The 12,970-nt window shown below is 33.5% G+C and overlaps 1 protein-coding gene across 1 annotated transcript; it reads right to left on the reverse strand.

The window, feature by feature from the left end:
• Nucleotides 1-8,135: 8,135 nt before the first annotated feature.
• Nucleotides 8,136-10,911, reverse strand: LOC140892107 (B3 domain-containing protein At2g36080-like). The gene is made up of 3 exons (XM_073300856.1): nucleotides 9,835-10,911; nucleotides 9,095-9,267; nucleotides 8,136-8,362 (listed from the first exon to the last, which is right to left on the reverse strand). Exons 1-3 carry the CDS (start codon nucleotides 10,622-10,624, stop codon nucleotides 8,351-8,353), a joined length of 975 nt encoding a protein of 324 aa, XP_073156957.1. The 5' UTR covers nucleotides 10,625-10,911; the 3' UTR covers nucleotides 8,136-8,350.
• Nucleotides 10,912-12,970: the final 2,059 nt, after the last annotated feature.

The following is a 12,970-nucleotide window of genomic DNA, read 5'->3' on the forward strand; positions in this document are numbered from 1 at the left end:
TGAAAACCTAAGATTAAAGGATGACATAGCTCACTTAAAAAAATCATTTGATAAGTTCAATATTAGTAGTAATAAATTGAGTAACTTACTTAGCATGCAGAAATGTAGTTTTGATAAGGGTGGAATAGGGTATGGTAAAAAATCAATTGACTTTACTAGCCTAATTGCAAAGGCAAAAATGAGATTACCCCCTACATGCTCTTATTGTTGTAAAATAGGACATGTTAGACATAAATGTAGATCTTTAAGATTTCAATATAATCAAAAGAGCTATATGAAATGGAGGCCTAAGAGTACTTAACAACTCATCAGTTGGCATTATGAGATCATGATCTAAGGGAGTTCATCATAGACCGGTTTAAATTGCCTTGATGCGACTGGTCTTCCTGATGAACGCTGCTCTGTCCAAGAAAATAGGTTTTTAAAGAGGCATAGCCCTACCTACTACTGGGAGCACTCTTAGAAAGTGGCGATGATGTTGCTATGAGAGACTGAATTCTAAGAAGTCTATTTTGTATCTCTCTTTTCTAACACTGTGGACCCAAAAGAACTAAAGGGTACCAAAATAAATTTTTTGTAGGGAAATAGGAAAAATGTTCTCCCTAGCATATGGTATCTAGACAGTGGATGTTCTAGACATATGACGGGAAACAAGGAGCTTCTAAAATCCATCAAACCAAAGGAGAAGGGAACTGTCACCTTTGGAGACAACAGCAAAGGAGTTGTCGAAGGAATCGGCTCAATAGGTATATCTGAATCTTGCTTGATTGATGATGTACTCCTAGTGAATGGGCTTAAACATAATCTACTAAGCATAAGTCAATTGTGCGATAGAGGTTATGAAGTCAAATTCACTCCCCAACACTGCACCATATCACTCATGACTGACAAATCCATAAATTTCAAAGGTTATAGAAGTGAAAATGTATACAAGGTTTCTTTAAATAATTTATCTTTATCAAATATTAAAAGCCTTGTATCTTTGAATGTTGATGAAAACATTCTTTGGCATAGACGACTAGGTCATGTTGGTCCTAGTACCATAGAAAAACTTTTTAAAATTGATTTAGTTGTTGGTATGCCAAAACTCAATTTAAAATTAGATTCTATTTGTGATGCATGTCAACTTGGCAAACATACAAGGGAATCTTTTAAAAGAAAAAATTTTATATCTACTTCTATGCCCCTTGAACTTCTTCACCTAGATCTATGTGGTCCATCGAGGAACTCTAGCCTAGGAGGAAAGCTTTATGCATTTGTCATTGTGGATGATTTTTCACGTTACACGTGGACATTGTTTTTAGCCCACAAAAATGATGCCTTTGATTATTTTAAAACTTTTGTCAAACGAGTTGAGAATGAGAAAAATCTTTCAATAAAGCAGATCCGTAGTGACCACGGAACTGAATTTCAAAATGAGAGTTTTTCAAACTTTTGTGAAGAGAAAGGCATCGGTCATAATTTTTCTTGTCCTAGGACTCCTCAACAAAACGGGGTCGTTGAGAGGAAAAATAGGACACTTGTGGAGATTGCGAGGACCATGATATGTGAGCATTCTCTACCAAAATATTTTTGGGCTGAAGCAATGAACACTGCCTGTTACATTATCAATCGCGTATCAATAAGGCCAATTCTCAAGAAAACTCCATATGAATTATGGAGAGGGAGAAAGCCTAACATTTCTTACTTTCGAGCTTTCGGTTCCAAATGCTACATACATAACAATGGTAAGGACAACCTTGGCAAATTTGATGCCAAATCCGACAAAGGTATCTTTCTCGGATATTCTACCTCAAGTAAGGCTTTTAGAGTTTTTAATAAACGTACTTTACTTGTTGAAGAATCTATGCATGTGATTTTTGATGAATCTATGTCTACTATTGTTCGCACTAACATTGATGATGTAGAATTACTCGAAGAAGAGTTGGCCTCCTCAAGTCTAAATGATCTAAATGTTTCTGTTGAGAAAACATCACTTCCGAAGGATTGGACGCTTCACAAAGATCACCCAATGGATCTTATCATCGGAAGTCCTTCGAAGGGAGTAGCCACTCGTTCTTCTCTTAATAATATTTGCAATCATCTTGCTTTTGTTTCGCATGTTGAACCTAAGTGTATTGATGATGCTTTATTAGATGATTCTTGGATTATTGCTATGCAAGATGAGTTGAATGAGTTTAAACGCAATAATGTTTGGAATCTTGTTCCTAGGACGCACGATAGATCTATCATAGGAACTAAATGGGTGTTTAGGAATAAACTTGACGAGCATGGTACTATCACTAGAAATAAAGCTAGGCTTGTAGCGAAAGGATATAGTCAAGAAGAAGGCATAGATTATGATGAAACTTATGCGCCTGTTGCTAGACTAGAATCTATTCGCATGCTACTTGCTTTTGCTTGCTCTAGAAATTTTAAGTTATTTCAAATGGATGTCAAAAGTGCTTTTCTTAATGGTGAATTGAAAGAGGAGGTGTACATTGAACAACCTGATGGATTTGTTGATGCATTATTACCTGATCATGTGTATAGACTAAACAAAGCTTTGTATGGTTTGAAACAAGCTCCTCGAGCTTGGTATGAAAAACTATCAACTTTCCTTATTTCAAATGATTTTTCAAGAGGAAAGATTGATATTACTTTGTTTACCAAACATGACAAAGATGATTTATTAATTGTGCAAATTTATGTTGATGACATAATTTTTGGTTCTACTAATGAAACTCTTTGTCAAGAATTCTCTAAGTTGATGCAGGATCACTTTGAGATGAGCATGATGGGGAAACTTAATTATTTCTTCGGATTGCAAATCAAACAGTGCAAAGATGGGTTCTTTGTGAACCAAAGCAAATACATCAAGGAGATTCTAAAGAAGTTTGGGATGGAGAACACAAAATCATCATCCACACCAATGAGCACATCAATCAGACTCGACAAGGATGAAAATGGTAAATCTGTAGATCAATCTTCCTTTCGTAGTATGATTTGCTCCTTATTATATGCTACTACTAGTAGACCGGACATTATATTTAGTGTTTGCATGTGTGCACGATTTCAATCATGTCCAAAGGAATCACATTTGTTCGCCTTAAAACGCATTTTCAAATATCTTTCAAATACTTCAAATCTCGGCTTGTGGTATTCGAAAAATTCTTTCTTTGATTTAAAAGCATATTGTGATGCCGACTTTGGTGGATATAAGGTGGACCGAAAAAGCACTAGTAGAACTTGTTTCTTTTTAGGAAATTGTTTAGTTTCTTGGTTTTCCAAAAAGCAAAACTGTGTTGCGTTATCAACGACCGAAGCCGAATATATGGCTATCGGTAGTTGTTGTGCGCAAATTCTTTGGATGAAGCATCAATTGCTCGACTATGGCGTCTCTTTTCAAAAATCCCTATTTTCTATGACAACACTAGCGCCATTTGTCTTACAAAGAATCCGATTCAACATTCGCGCACTAAACATATTGACATTCGTCATCATTTTATTCGTGACCACATCGAACGAAATGAAGTTGAACTTCAATATGTTGACACGACAAATCAAATTGCTGATATTTTTACAAAACCACTAGATGAAAATACTTTTATTCGTTTTCGTGGTGAACTTGGTATGATTGAGTTGTAATCACTTGTTGACATATTCTAAAGATAATGACATATTAAGGGGGAGCTTAATATAAAATTCGAGCAACTTAATTTTGGATAATACAAATTAATTGTATTTATTCAATATTATACGCTCATATTTTGTTATTTATGTGAAATTTATGTGTTGCATTTTAGAAATTATATTTCAATTCTCATGTTTTTGCATACTTTTCCAGTCTTTTTGATTATCACGAAAAGGGGGAGAATTAGTTTGGTTAAATACTTTAACTAAAGGGGAGAGTTAGTATGGTTAAATGCATGAAGAATAAAATCGGTTATTTGATAAACAAACTCTTCTTCACTAATTGTTTAATTTAGGGGGAGTTTTATTCATGCAATTATATTGTGCAAATTTAAATTATTTATTTAATATTGTACATTTATTTCTCCTATTTAACCAAGTTTTGTGATCATCAAAAAGGGGGAGATTGTTACGCCTTAAACGCATACAAATCTCGTGTTATGAGATTAATGTTTTTAATGCATTAACAAGTCTCATAATATTATGTTTTGATGATTACAAAACTCGGTTAATTGTTACTAACCATTTAAAGTGAGATTTTGCAGATTAGAATTTATTGACAAATAAATTGTTGGAAGTTATTTTGAAGCTATACATGTATTTATAAAGTCTTTTATTGCTCATTGAATGGATGAAACATTGTTAAGAGATATAAAAAAAAAGAGAAGAAGAAGCCAAAGTATGGAGCAGCAACTTCCGAAAATTACTGGGAATTTTCTAGGCATTTAAATCCGATCTCCACCGGTCATAATCGTGATGAAGAAGTTTTACATGTGTTCAAATTTGAGAGCAATCCAACGGCTAGATATGGAGTTATGATTTTTTCACAAAAATTGTGCAGTACCTATTTCTGCAGAACTTGTAGTGAAGAATGAAGAATCAACTTCTGAAAATTACTGGACGTGCTTGAGACATCCAAATCAAATATCCACCGATCAAAATCAATATCAGGATGTTTTCAAACTTATATCAAAATTTCATATCAATCCAACGGCTAGATATGAAGTTATGATTTTTCTACAAAGATTGCACAGTACTTATTTCTGCAGAACATGAAGCAAATTATGAAGATTCAACTTCTGAAATTAACTGGGATTGTTTGCGTGATCCAAATCACATCTCCACCGATCAGATTCAAATTCAGGATGTTTTACAACCTTTGTCCAAATTTCAGATCAATCCAACGGATGGATATGGAGGTATGAATTTTTCAAATTTGTTGCATAGAACAAGTTCGAAAACTTGATGAAGTGACTTCCGAAAATTACTGGAAATGTTTGACTCGTTAGAATCGAATCTTCACCGTTCAGATTGAAGATCCCGATGTTTTAAAGCTTAAGTTCAAATTTCAGATCAATCCAACGGTTAGATTGGAAGATATGATTTTTCCACAAAATCCGCTCAGTGCTGGGAAAATGTAGGCAGCGGCGCCGAACACTTTTTGTCACTCCTTGACTTCTTACCACACGCTCCAAGCACTCAAATCAGATTCAAAACTTTGCCAACTATAAATAGAGGCCATCCAAGTTCATTTGGAGACATCCCAACTCATCTCTTCTCTCTTTTGCAAGCAATTTCTCACTATCAAAGTGTTTGTGTGATATATTTGAGAGTGTTTGTAAAAATAGTTTGTGAGTTGGTTGTGCTATTGTTGTAAACACTTGAGTGTGAAGCCAAGTGTGTTGTGCTATCGTTGTAAGCACTTGAGTGTGAAGCCAAGTGTTGTGTTGAGGCTATCCTTGGAGCCCTTAATGCCAAGTGTTCGAGTTGTATCGGCGCGGTGATCGTGTTGAGTTGTACGGCTATCCTTGGAGCCATCAAGGCCAAGAGTTGAAGTGCTAGTGGATCCTTAGTTAATCAATCTTAACCAAGAAAGGGAGACGTAGACGATTTATCGTCGAACTTTCATAAACATATCCTATCTCATTTATCGATTTATTTCTTTTACGCATTTATTTACCGCATTTATTTTTGATTGCTTTAAGTCTTCCGCTTGCATACTTGCATAATCGCTTTAAATTGCTAAAGTTGCCAATAGAACCTAAATCCCCCCCCCCCCCCCCATTAGGTTCTAACAGTTTTTGGACCTATAGTCCTCACACCTGAAGGTGTAAAACCTGTTAGATACAAATGAGTTTTTATTCGAAAGCGAAATGAGAAAAATGAAATAGTAAGATATAAAGCTAGACTTGTTGCACAAGGTTTTTCTCAAAGGCCTGGAATTGATTATGAAGAAACGTATTATCCTGTTATGGATGCAATTACGTTTCGATATTTGATTAGTATGGCAGTGTCTGAAAATTTGGTAATGTGTCTGATGGATGTTGTTACGACTTACTTATACGGATCACTTGATAGTGATATATACATGAAAATCCCTGAAGGATTTAAGATGCCTGAGGCACAAAGTTCAAAACCCAGAGAATTTTATTCTGTAAAATTTCAAAGATCATTATATGGGTTGAAGCAATCCGGCCGAATGTGGTATAATCGGCTAAGTGAGCACTTGATGAAAAAGGGATATGTAAATGATCCAATATGTTATTGTGTTTTCATCAAGAAAACAACATCCGGATGTGTAATTATTGTTGTATATGTTGATGATTTAAACATCATTGGAACGAATAAAGAAATTCAAGAGGTTATGATGTACTTGAAGGAAGAATTCGAAATGAAAGATCTTGGAAAAACCAAGTATTGTCTGGGTTTGCATATAGAACAAAAAGAATGTGAAATTTTTGTTCACCAGGCAAATTATACAGAAAAGATCCTTAAACATTTTAATATGGATAAATCAAATCCATTAAGTACACTAATGGTTGTAAGATCATTAAACATAGAAAAGGATCCATTCCATCCATGTGAAGATGATGAAGTTATTCTTGGTCCAGAAGTACCATATCTAAGTGCCATTGGTGCCCTTATGTATCTTGCAAATTGCACTAGACCAGATATATCTTTTGCTGTAAATTTATTGGCAAGATTCAGTTCATATCCAACAAAGAGGCACTGGAACGAAATTAAACATATATTCCGTTATCTACGAGGAACGACAGATTTGAGACTTTTGTACTCAAAAGACACCAATCAAAGTATCATGGGTTATGCCGATGCTGGATATTTATCTTATCCACATAAGACACGTTCTCAAACCGGATATGTATTTACTCGTGGAGGCACCGCAATTTCTTGGCGTTTACAGAAACAAACACTCGTAACAACTTCATCAAATCACGCTGAGATTATTGCGCTATATAAAGCAAGCCGTGAATGTTTTTGGCTAAAATCAATGACACAACATATCCAAAATTCTTGTAGATTATCAGTAGACAAGAAGCCTGTGACGTTGTATGAAGACAATGCTACATGTATTGCTCAAATGAAAGAAGGATACATCAAAAATGACAGAACAAAACATATACCTCCAAAGTTCTTTGCCTACAATCAAGAGCTTGAGAAGAATAAAGATATTGATATGTGTTATATTCAATCAAGTGAGAACTCATCAGATCTCTTCACAAAGGCACTTCCCACGACGATATTCAGAAAACATATATACAACATTAGGATGCGCAATCTGCAGAATATGTGAATAATCACTCATGTTAACATGAGGGAGAATTTACGTGGCTGCACTCTTTTTCCCTTACTATGGTTTTTATCCCACTGGGTTTTTTCTAGTAAGGTTTTTAACGAGGCAGTATAAAACACGTAATAAAGACAGTCATCATATCACGATCATCATCACAAGGGGAAGTGTTGAAAAATATATTATTATTATTATTATTATTATTATTATTATTATTATTATTATTATTATGATGTTGAATATTGAATATTGAATATTGAGTTGTAAAATATGGAAAATTAGTGTGTAATGATGTAGATGATGTATTTATTTTTGGACTAATCTCAAATGTGGATCTATAAATAGGTCTTCATTTGTGATGAAATATACAATTGAGTTGAGAGAAAAATATTATAAAATGTAGAGTTTGATATATTTTGAGTTTTGAAGCTTTTACTTTTTACCATAAATTTTTACTTTTTCACAACAAAATCTTATATTTAGGAGAATTTTATCGTTTTATTTATTGGAACGTATAACTTAAAATAAACACTTGGTTTAATTACCTCGAAAGTTTGACGTACACGAAGTTTGAGCGATGGAAAAAAAAAAAAAACACTTGACGTTTATCATCACACATTATTATTAGGGGACCCCCTCCTACGAAAATTCTGAGACTCAGAGGGCAGAATCACTGCACTGCAGTATTAATTTAGAAAATAACAAATATATGTTTTTATTTGTACAAACAATATGATTTCAGAAAGCACCAGATCTACCACCATACCATTTTATTTTCTTCTTAATTCCTTCCATCTGGGGACCATAATATATATAATATATATAAATATAAAATATATCCTCCTGCCAGCTCTTATTTCTCGTGGGACCCATCTCCTCATAATAATTATATTAATTTCCGCAAAAAAAAAAAGATTCTGGGATATTTTCCAAGTTTTCTTTGGCAAAACAAAAATCACAAATTATAAATTATTATAATAATAACATTCGTTGATTGTTAAATGTGAACGTCCCATCTCCCAGATCTTCTCTTATCCTTGCTGATTCATATATATCATCATCTTCATTCATTTCCCAAACCTCTCACCGTCAAGGCCATCCCTGCATATATCATTATATTATAATAAACTAAATATTATATAAATTTTATTTCAACTACAACATTCTTATGATTATTATAAACATTGCTTATTGTTTACATTTGTTCAAATATATATATTATATACATCACATTCAAATCTCCTGTGAAACATGGTGATACAGTGCAGGTGCCTATTAATATTTTAGGTTCAAAGTAGCCTAAAAATCAGCAAAATTTAATCTACTTTTAGCTTATGGATCTGTTTCTTCAGAGGAAGCAGCAAAATCATCCAGAGGCGGTCACATCTATGCTTCATGTATACTTTATTTACTTCGAAAAAAGGTAATTAAAATAATAATATGTTAGAGATTTGCCTTTTCTATTTTTTTGATTCATAATCATTAAGTTATCTGTCTCTTTCTATATCATGATATAATCTTATCTTTTGACTTGGAGACATTTTCAGTGATCTTTTTTCTTCTTAATAAAACAACAATATATATAAAAGCCAATAATCATTAGAGTAATATAATTTCAATTATAGGGTTCCGTTTTTATTTTTTATTTTTGGGAAATCCGAAGGTCCTCGACTGAGAGTAAGAAAGAAGGTGTATTTTTTATAATCTTTGCTCAAGTGAGAAGGGAAAATTTAAATTTTTTTTTTAAAAATGAAATATAATGCCACTGATTAAAATGAAATTAGATGGTAGTATTAATTAAACAACATAATAAAATTAAACATATATATGTACCGTGTGATCTTGATGGTGAGAGTAATTTTGGCTTTGAGGATATGAGCCATGACCCGACCCATCTGTCGGGGTGGACGGGTCGGATTCATCTGCTTGACACTCCAAATTCACACCAAATAATCTCACACTCCTAGAATTCCCTCCTCCTCTTGTTTGGTTTTGTGACCCGGATCCTGGAAAAATAATATATATGGATGCAGAAATTTTAATTAATAATAATCATGAACAAAGTATTATATATATATATATATATATATATATATATATATATGATGTCAGTTCAAGTGCTAAATACGGTGAATGTGACGTGCATGAAAAATAACTTAAAGAATATATTAAAAATACAGAAAGACTGCTTTCAAGTTTGGAAGATTAAAAAAATCAGCAATCGAAATGCGTAAAGCACATGTTATCATCTATTAATGCACCACGCACATTGGCCTCAAATCAGGACAAATAAAAAAAACAATTATCTAATCGATGTTACGAATTTAAATATCCTTGCATAGGATAGAATATTTTATTTGGAAAAGCCTTGATTTTTCCAAACCTAAAAACTCTTTGTTTTTCTTCAAAAAAAGAAGAATATTTGGTTCAGACAAGTGTTTTTTTTTTATTTTGTTTTCTTTCATGTTTGCATAGAGCACAATGTATTCCTCGTAAACAAATAAAATAAAATAATTAGAGAATTCCGAAATTATTAAAATTTCATTTCAAAATAAAAATACATAAAATGATACCTGCATGAAGAGCTTCCTGTTGGTATTGCTGAGCCTGCGAAGAAAAACCTTGATACTGCTGGTTCGGATATGTATTCCCCTGGTAAAATGCTCGATTAAACCCGCCACCTCTGCCGGCCGGCAGCTGGGCAGCGCCACTCCCCTCGCCGGAGCTCCTCTTCCTCCACCCTATGAAAAGGCGGTCGCAATCCGCACGGTGGCGCGAAAACAGGACGAAATCACCCGCATCAAGCCTTTTCTCCTTAACGAACCTGCTCCATCCTTTGGTCAACACGTAGCTCTGGCTGCTGTTCCAATAAGAGTACCGGAACCTCCACAGTTTCCCCATCTCATCCTCGAAGCTCAATATAAATCCCTTCTCCCCCGGATCACCCCCTCCTCCTCCTCCTCCGCCGCCGCTTATCGGAAAGTACCTCTCCGCGTGCTGCTTAGGTATAACCAGACGGTTGAGCTTACCCACGTCGCTCGGCGTCAATGGCTTCTCGAACAAAGGCTCAGTACTCTCATCCATACCCATAATCAAATTATTATTACTCCCCTGATCTCCATCATCAAGATTTACCTGTTCATGATGATCGCATCCCGATTCTTCTTCATGATCCTCATTGTTGAGGTTGAACATGGCAACAGAAGCAGAACCACCACCACCGGTGGTCTGCCAGCTGCCATAACCGGCCGCGGTGGAGAAAAATGTGGGTTTCTGATTCGAATGACCTGAAGAGGATTCCATCAAAGAGTGTGCATAGGAGCAGTACAAGTGGGAATCAGAGGAGTAGTGGTTTGTGGACATTTATTTAATGAGGCGTGAAAGTACTGTTAAAAAAAACAGAAGTAATAAAGGCAGAAGCGAGGAGGAAAGGGGGGGCCTGGAAGGGTTTTATATGATGCAGAAAATTGTAGCAGCAGAAGAAGATTAGAGAAGGGAAAGTGGAGCAAGAAACAAGGAAAGTTGGAGGTGTATGTATATACAAGTGGAAGGAGGGTGAGCAAGCTAAGAAAGATATATTACTCAGTACACCTTTGCATTTATTAGGGTTTTTTTGGGGAGCAATCATTATATTCAGTGCATAATTTTTTATAAAATTCCATAGGTAGTGTGAGTGTGGGGTTAATTAACTTTATATTATTATTATTATTTTTTTTTTTGGGAGGGGAAATAAAAGGGAATTAGGGTTTTTTTTAGGGGGGCCAGGCTTTGAAGAAGGACTTGGAGTTTGTGGTGTTGATTAACAGGTGAATTTGGCTGGAATAGGTAAATTTTTAATATATTCTTTTACTTGCTTTGGTTTTTTTTAGGTTGCTTTTTTAATACTATGAGGATAGGGTTATATACACTACCACCCCTACCATTATTATCTAGGTTTTCACGTTATATACATACTTTTAACTTCTGTCGAATTATATATATATATATATCGGGTACGCGCGCGTAGTGTTATACGTGCATTCATTTTGAGATTACAAAATTATCTCTACACTTGAAATAATATAAATTTTAAATAAAATATATGCTATCTTGTGATTTTTATATGTTTCGTTGTCAAACTAGCAATTGAGTACATATCATGTTATGTGTGTATAATATAATATATGACTAAATGTCGTGAGTACAATTTGATTTAGTTACGATATTTTATAAAACCAAACATGATATATATGAGACTTGTTAAAGATAAATTTTTTTATAAAATTTATGAAATATAAAATTTAAGCATATTTTATTATACTAAACTAAAATATAAATTATAAAGATAAAAATAAATTTTCAATAACAAGATTGTATGAATGCGTTATTAGAGCTAAATAAGAAAGATAAATTTGAAATTAAGAAAAACAGTACTTCACCGAAAGATAATTATCATTTTGAAATTAAGAAAAACAGTACTTCACCGAAAGATAATTATCATTATATCATGTTGCCTTGCTCTATTTTTGTGACAATATTATATATGCAAACCGTAATTGCTACATTTCGGTATAGACTAATAAACTTTCGGCCTCCATACTAACAAAATGACATGTACACCATGTTAAGCAGGTAAATCGTATTGGACATGCAAAACTAAGTTGTAAGATCGCTCAAGAAATTAATTGTTAATTATTATATATGTTACATAAGGAAAAATAAGTTTTTGGTCCATTAACTTGTCCATGTTTTGGTTTTGGTCTATTAACTTTTTCGATGTGGGTTTTAGTACACTAACTTTGCATTTTCAGTGTTTTTTTGATCCAACTGCATACGTGTCAATTTCTGATTGGTCCAAAATGATGACGTGGACCAATCAGAAGCTGACACATATGTAGTTGAACCAAAAAACACTTAAAATGCAAAATTAGTGTATCAAAATCCAAATCGAAAAAACTAATGGATCAAAACTCAAATAAGGTAAAATTACTGGATAACATAGAGTAGTATTCACATGCACATCAAATATATATCTTTCTTTACTAAATATAATATATAGCTTAATACCGCCATAGTACTTTTAATATATATACGACACTGAAACCTTTTTATGGGGTGTCGTCCATCCCAAGTTCCCAATATTTTTGTTGGCAGAGAGAAGCAGTTAGACGCAAGTCTTCAAGATAAGATTTTTTTTCACAATACAAAATTATTTTTTTCTCTTCTGCTTTCGTGTTTCAATCATGTCCTCTCTTCTCATAATTTTTTTGTTTTACTCAATTATTATTCAATCACATGATTATTCTCTGTCTTTATCTAGCTCATTTTTTTTTTGACACACACATGTATATATCTCACGGGGTCGCTTATAAAATTCAGATACGTGATAATTAATCATTTGGTCAAAAGAATTATATTTTATTAGATATGAAATTTTGAAACGAGATCTTCTAAAAGGTACAGAAATAATTATCGTATACATTAAAAAATATATATATATATAGCAGTTAAAGAATATTTTTTTTTTTAAAAAAGAAAAAAATTATGGAGAAAAGAAACACCATATTTTTGTTTGTTGTAAAAAATTATTGGAAACGATTTACCAGGATTTAAGCGTTTGTTGTAAAGACCCAACCAAACATTAACATAATATTTTAACAAAATTGGTTTTTGTTGAAAGCTTCTACATGGGAACAGTCTCATTGTTCCAATTTAGTATTTATGATTAAT

This window comes from Henckelia pumila, chromosome 3, assembly GCF_033568475.1.
Source record: "Henckelia pumila isolate YLH828 chromosome 3, ASM3356847v2, whole genome shotgun sequence".
Taxonomy (NCBI): Eukaryota; Viridiplantae; Streptophyta; class Magnoliopsida; order Lamiales; family Gesneriaceae; genus Henckelia; species Henckelia pumila.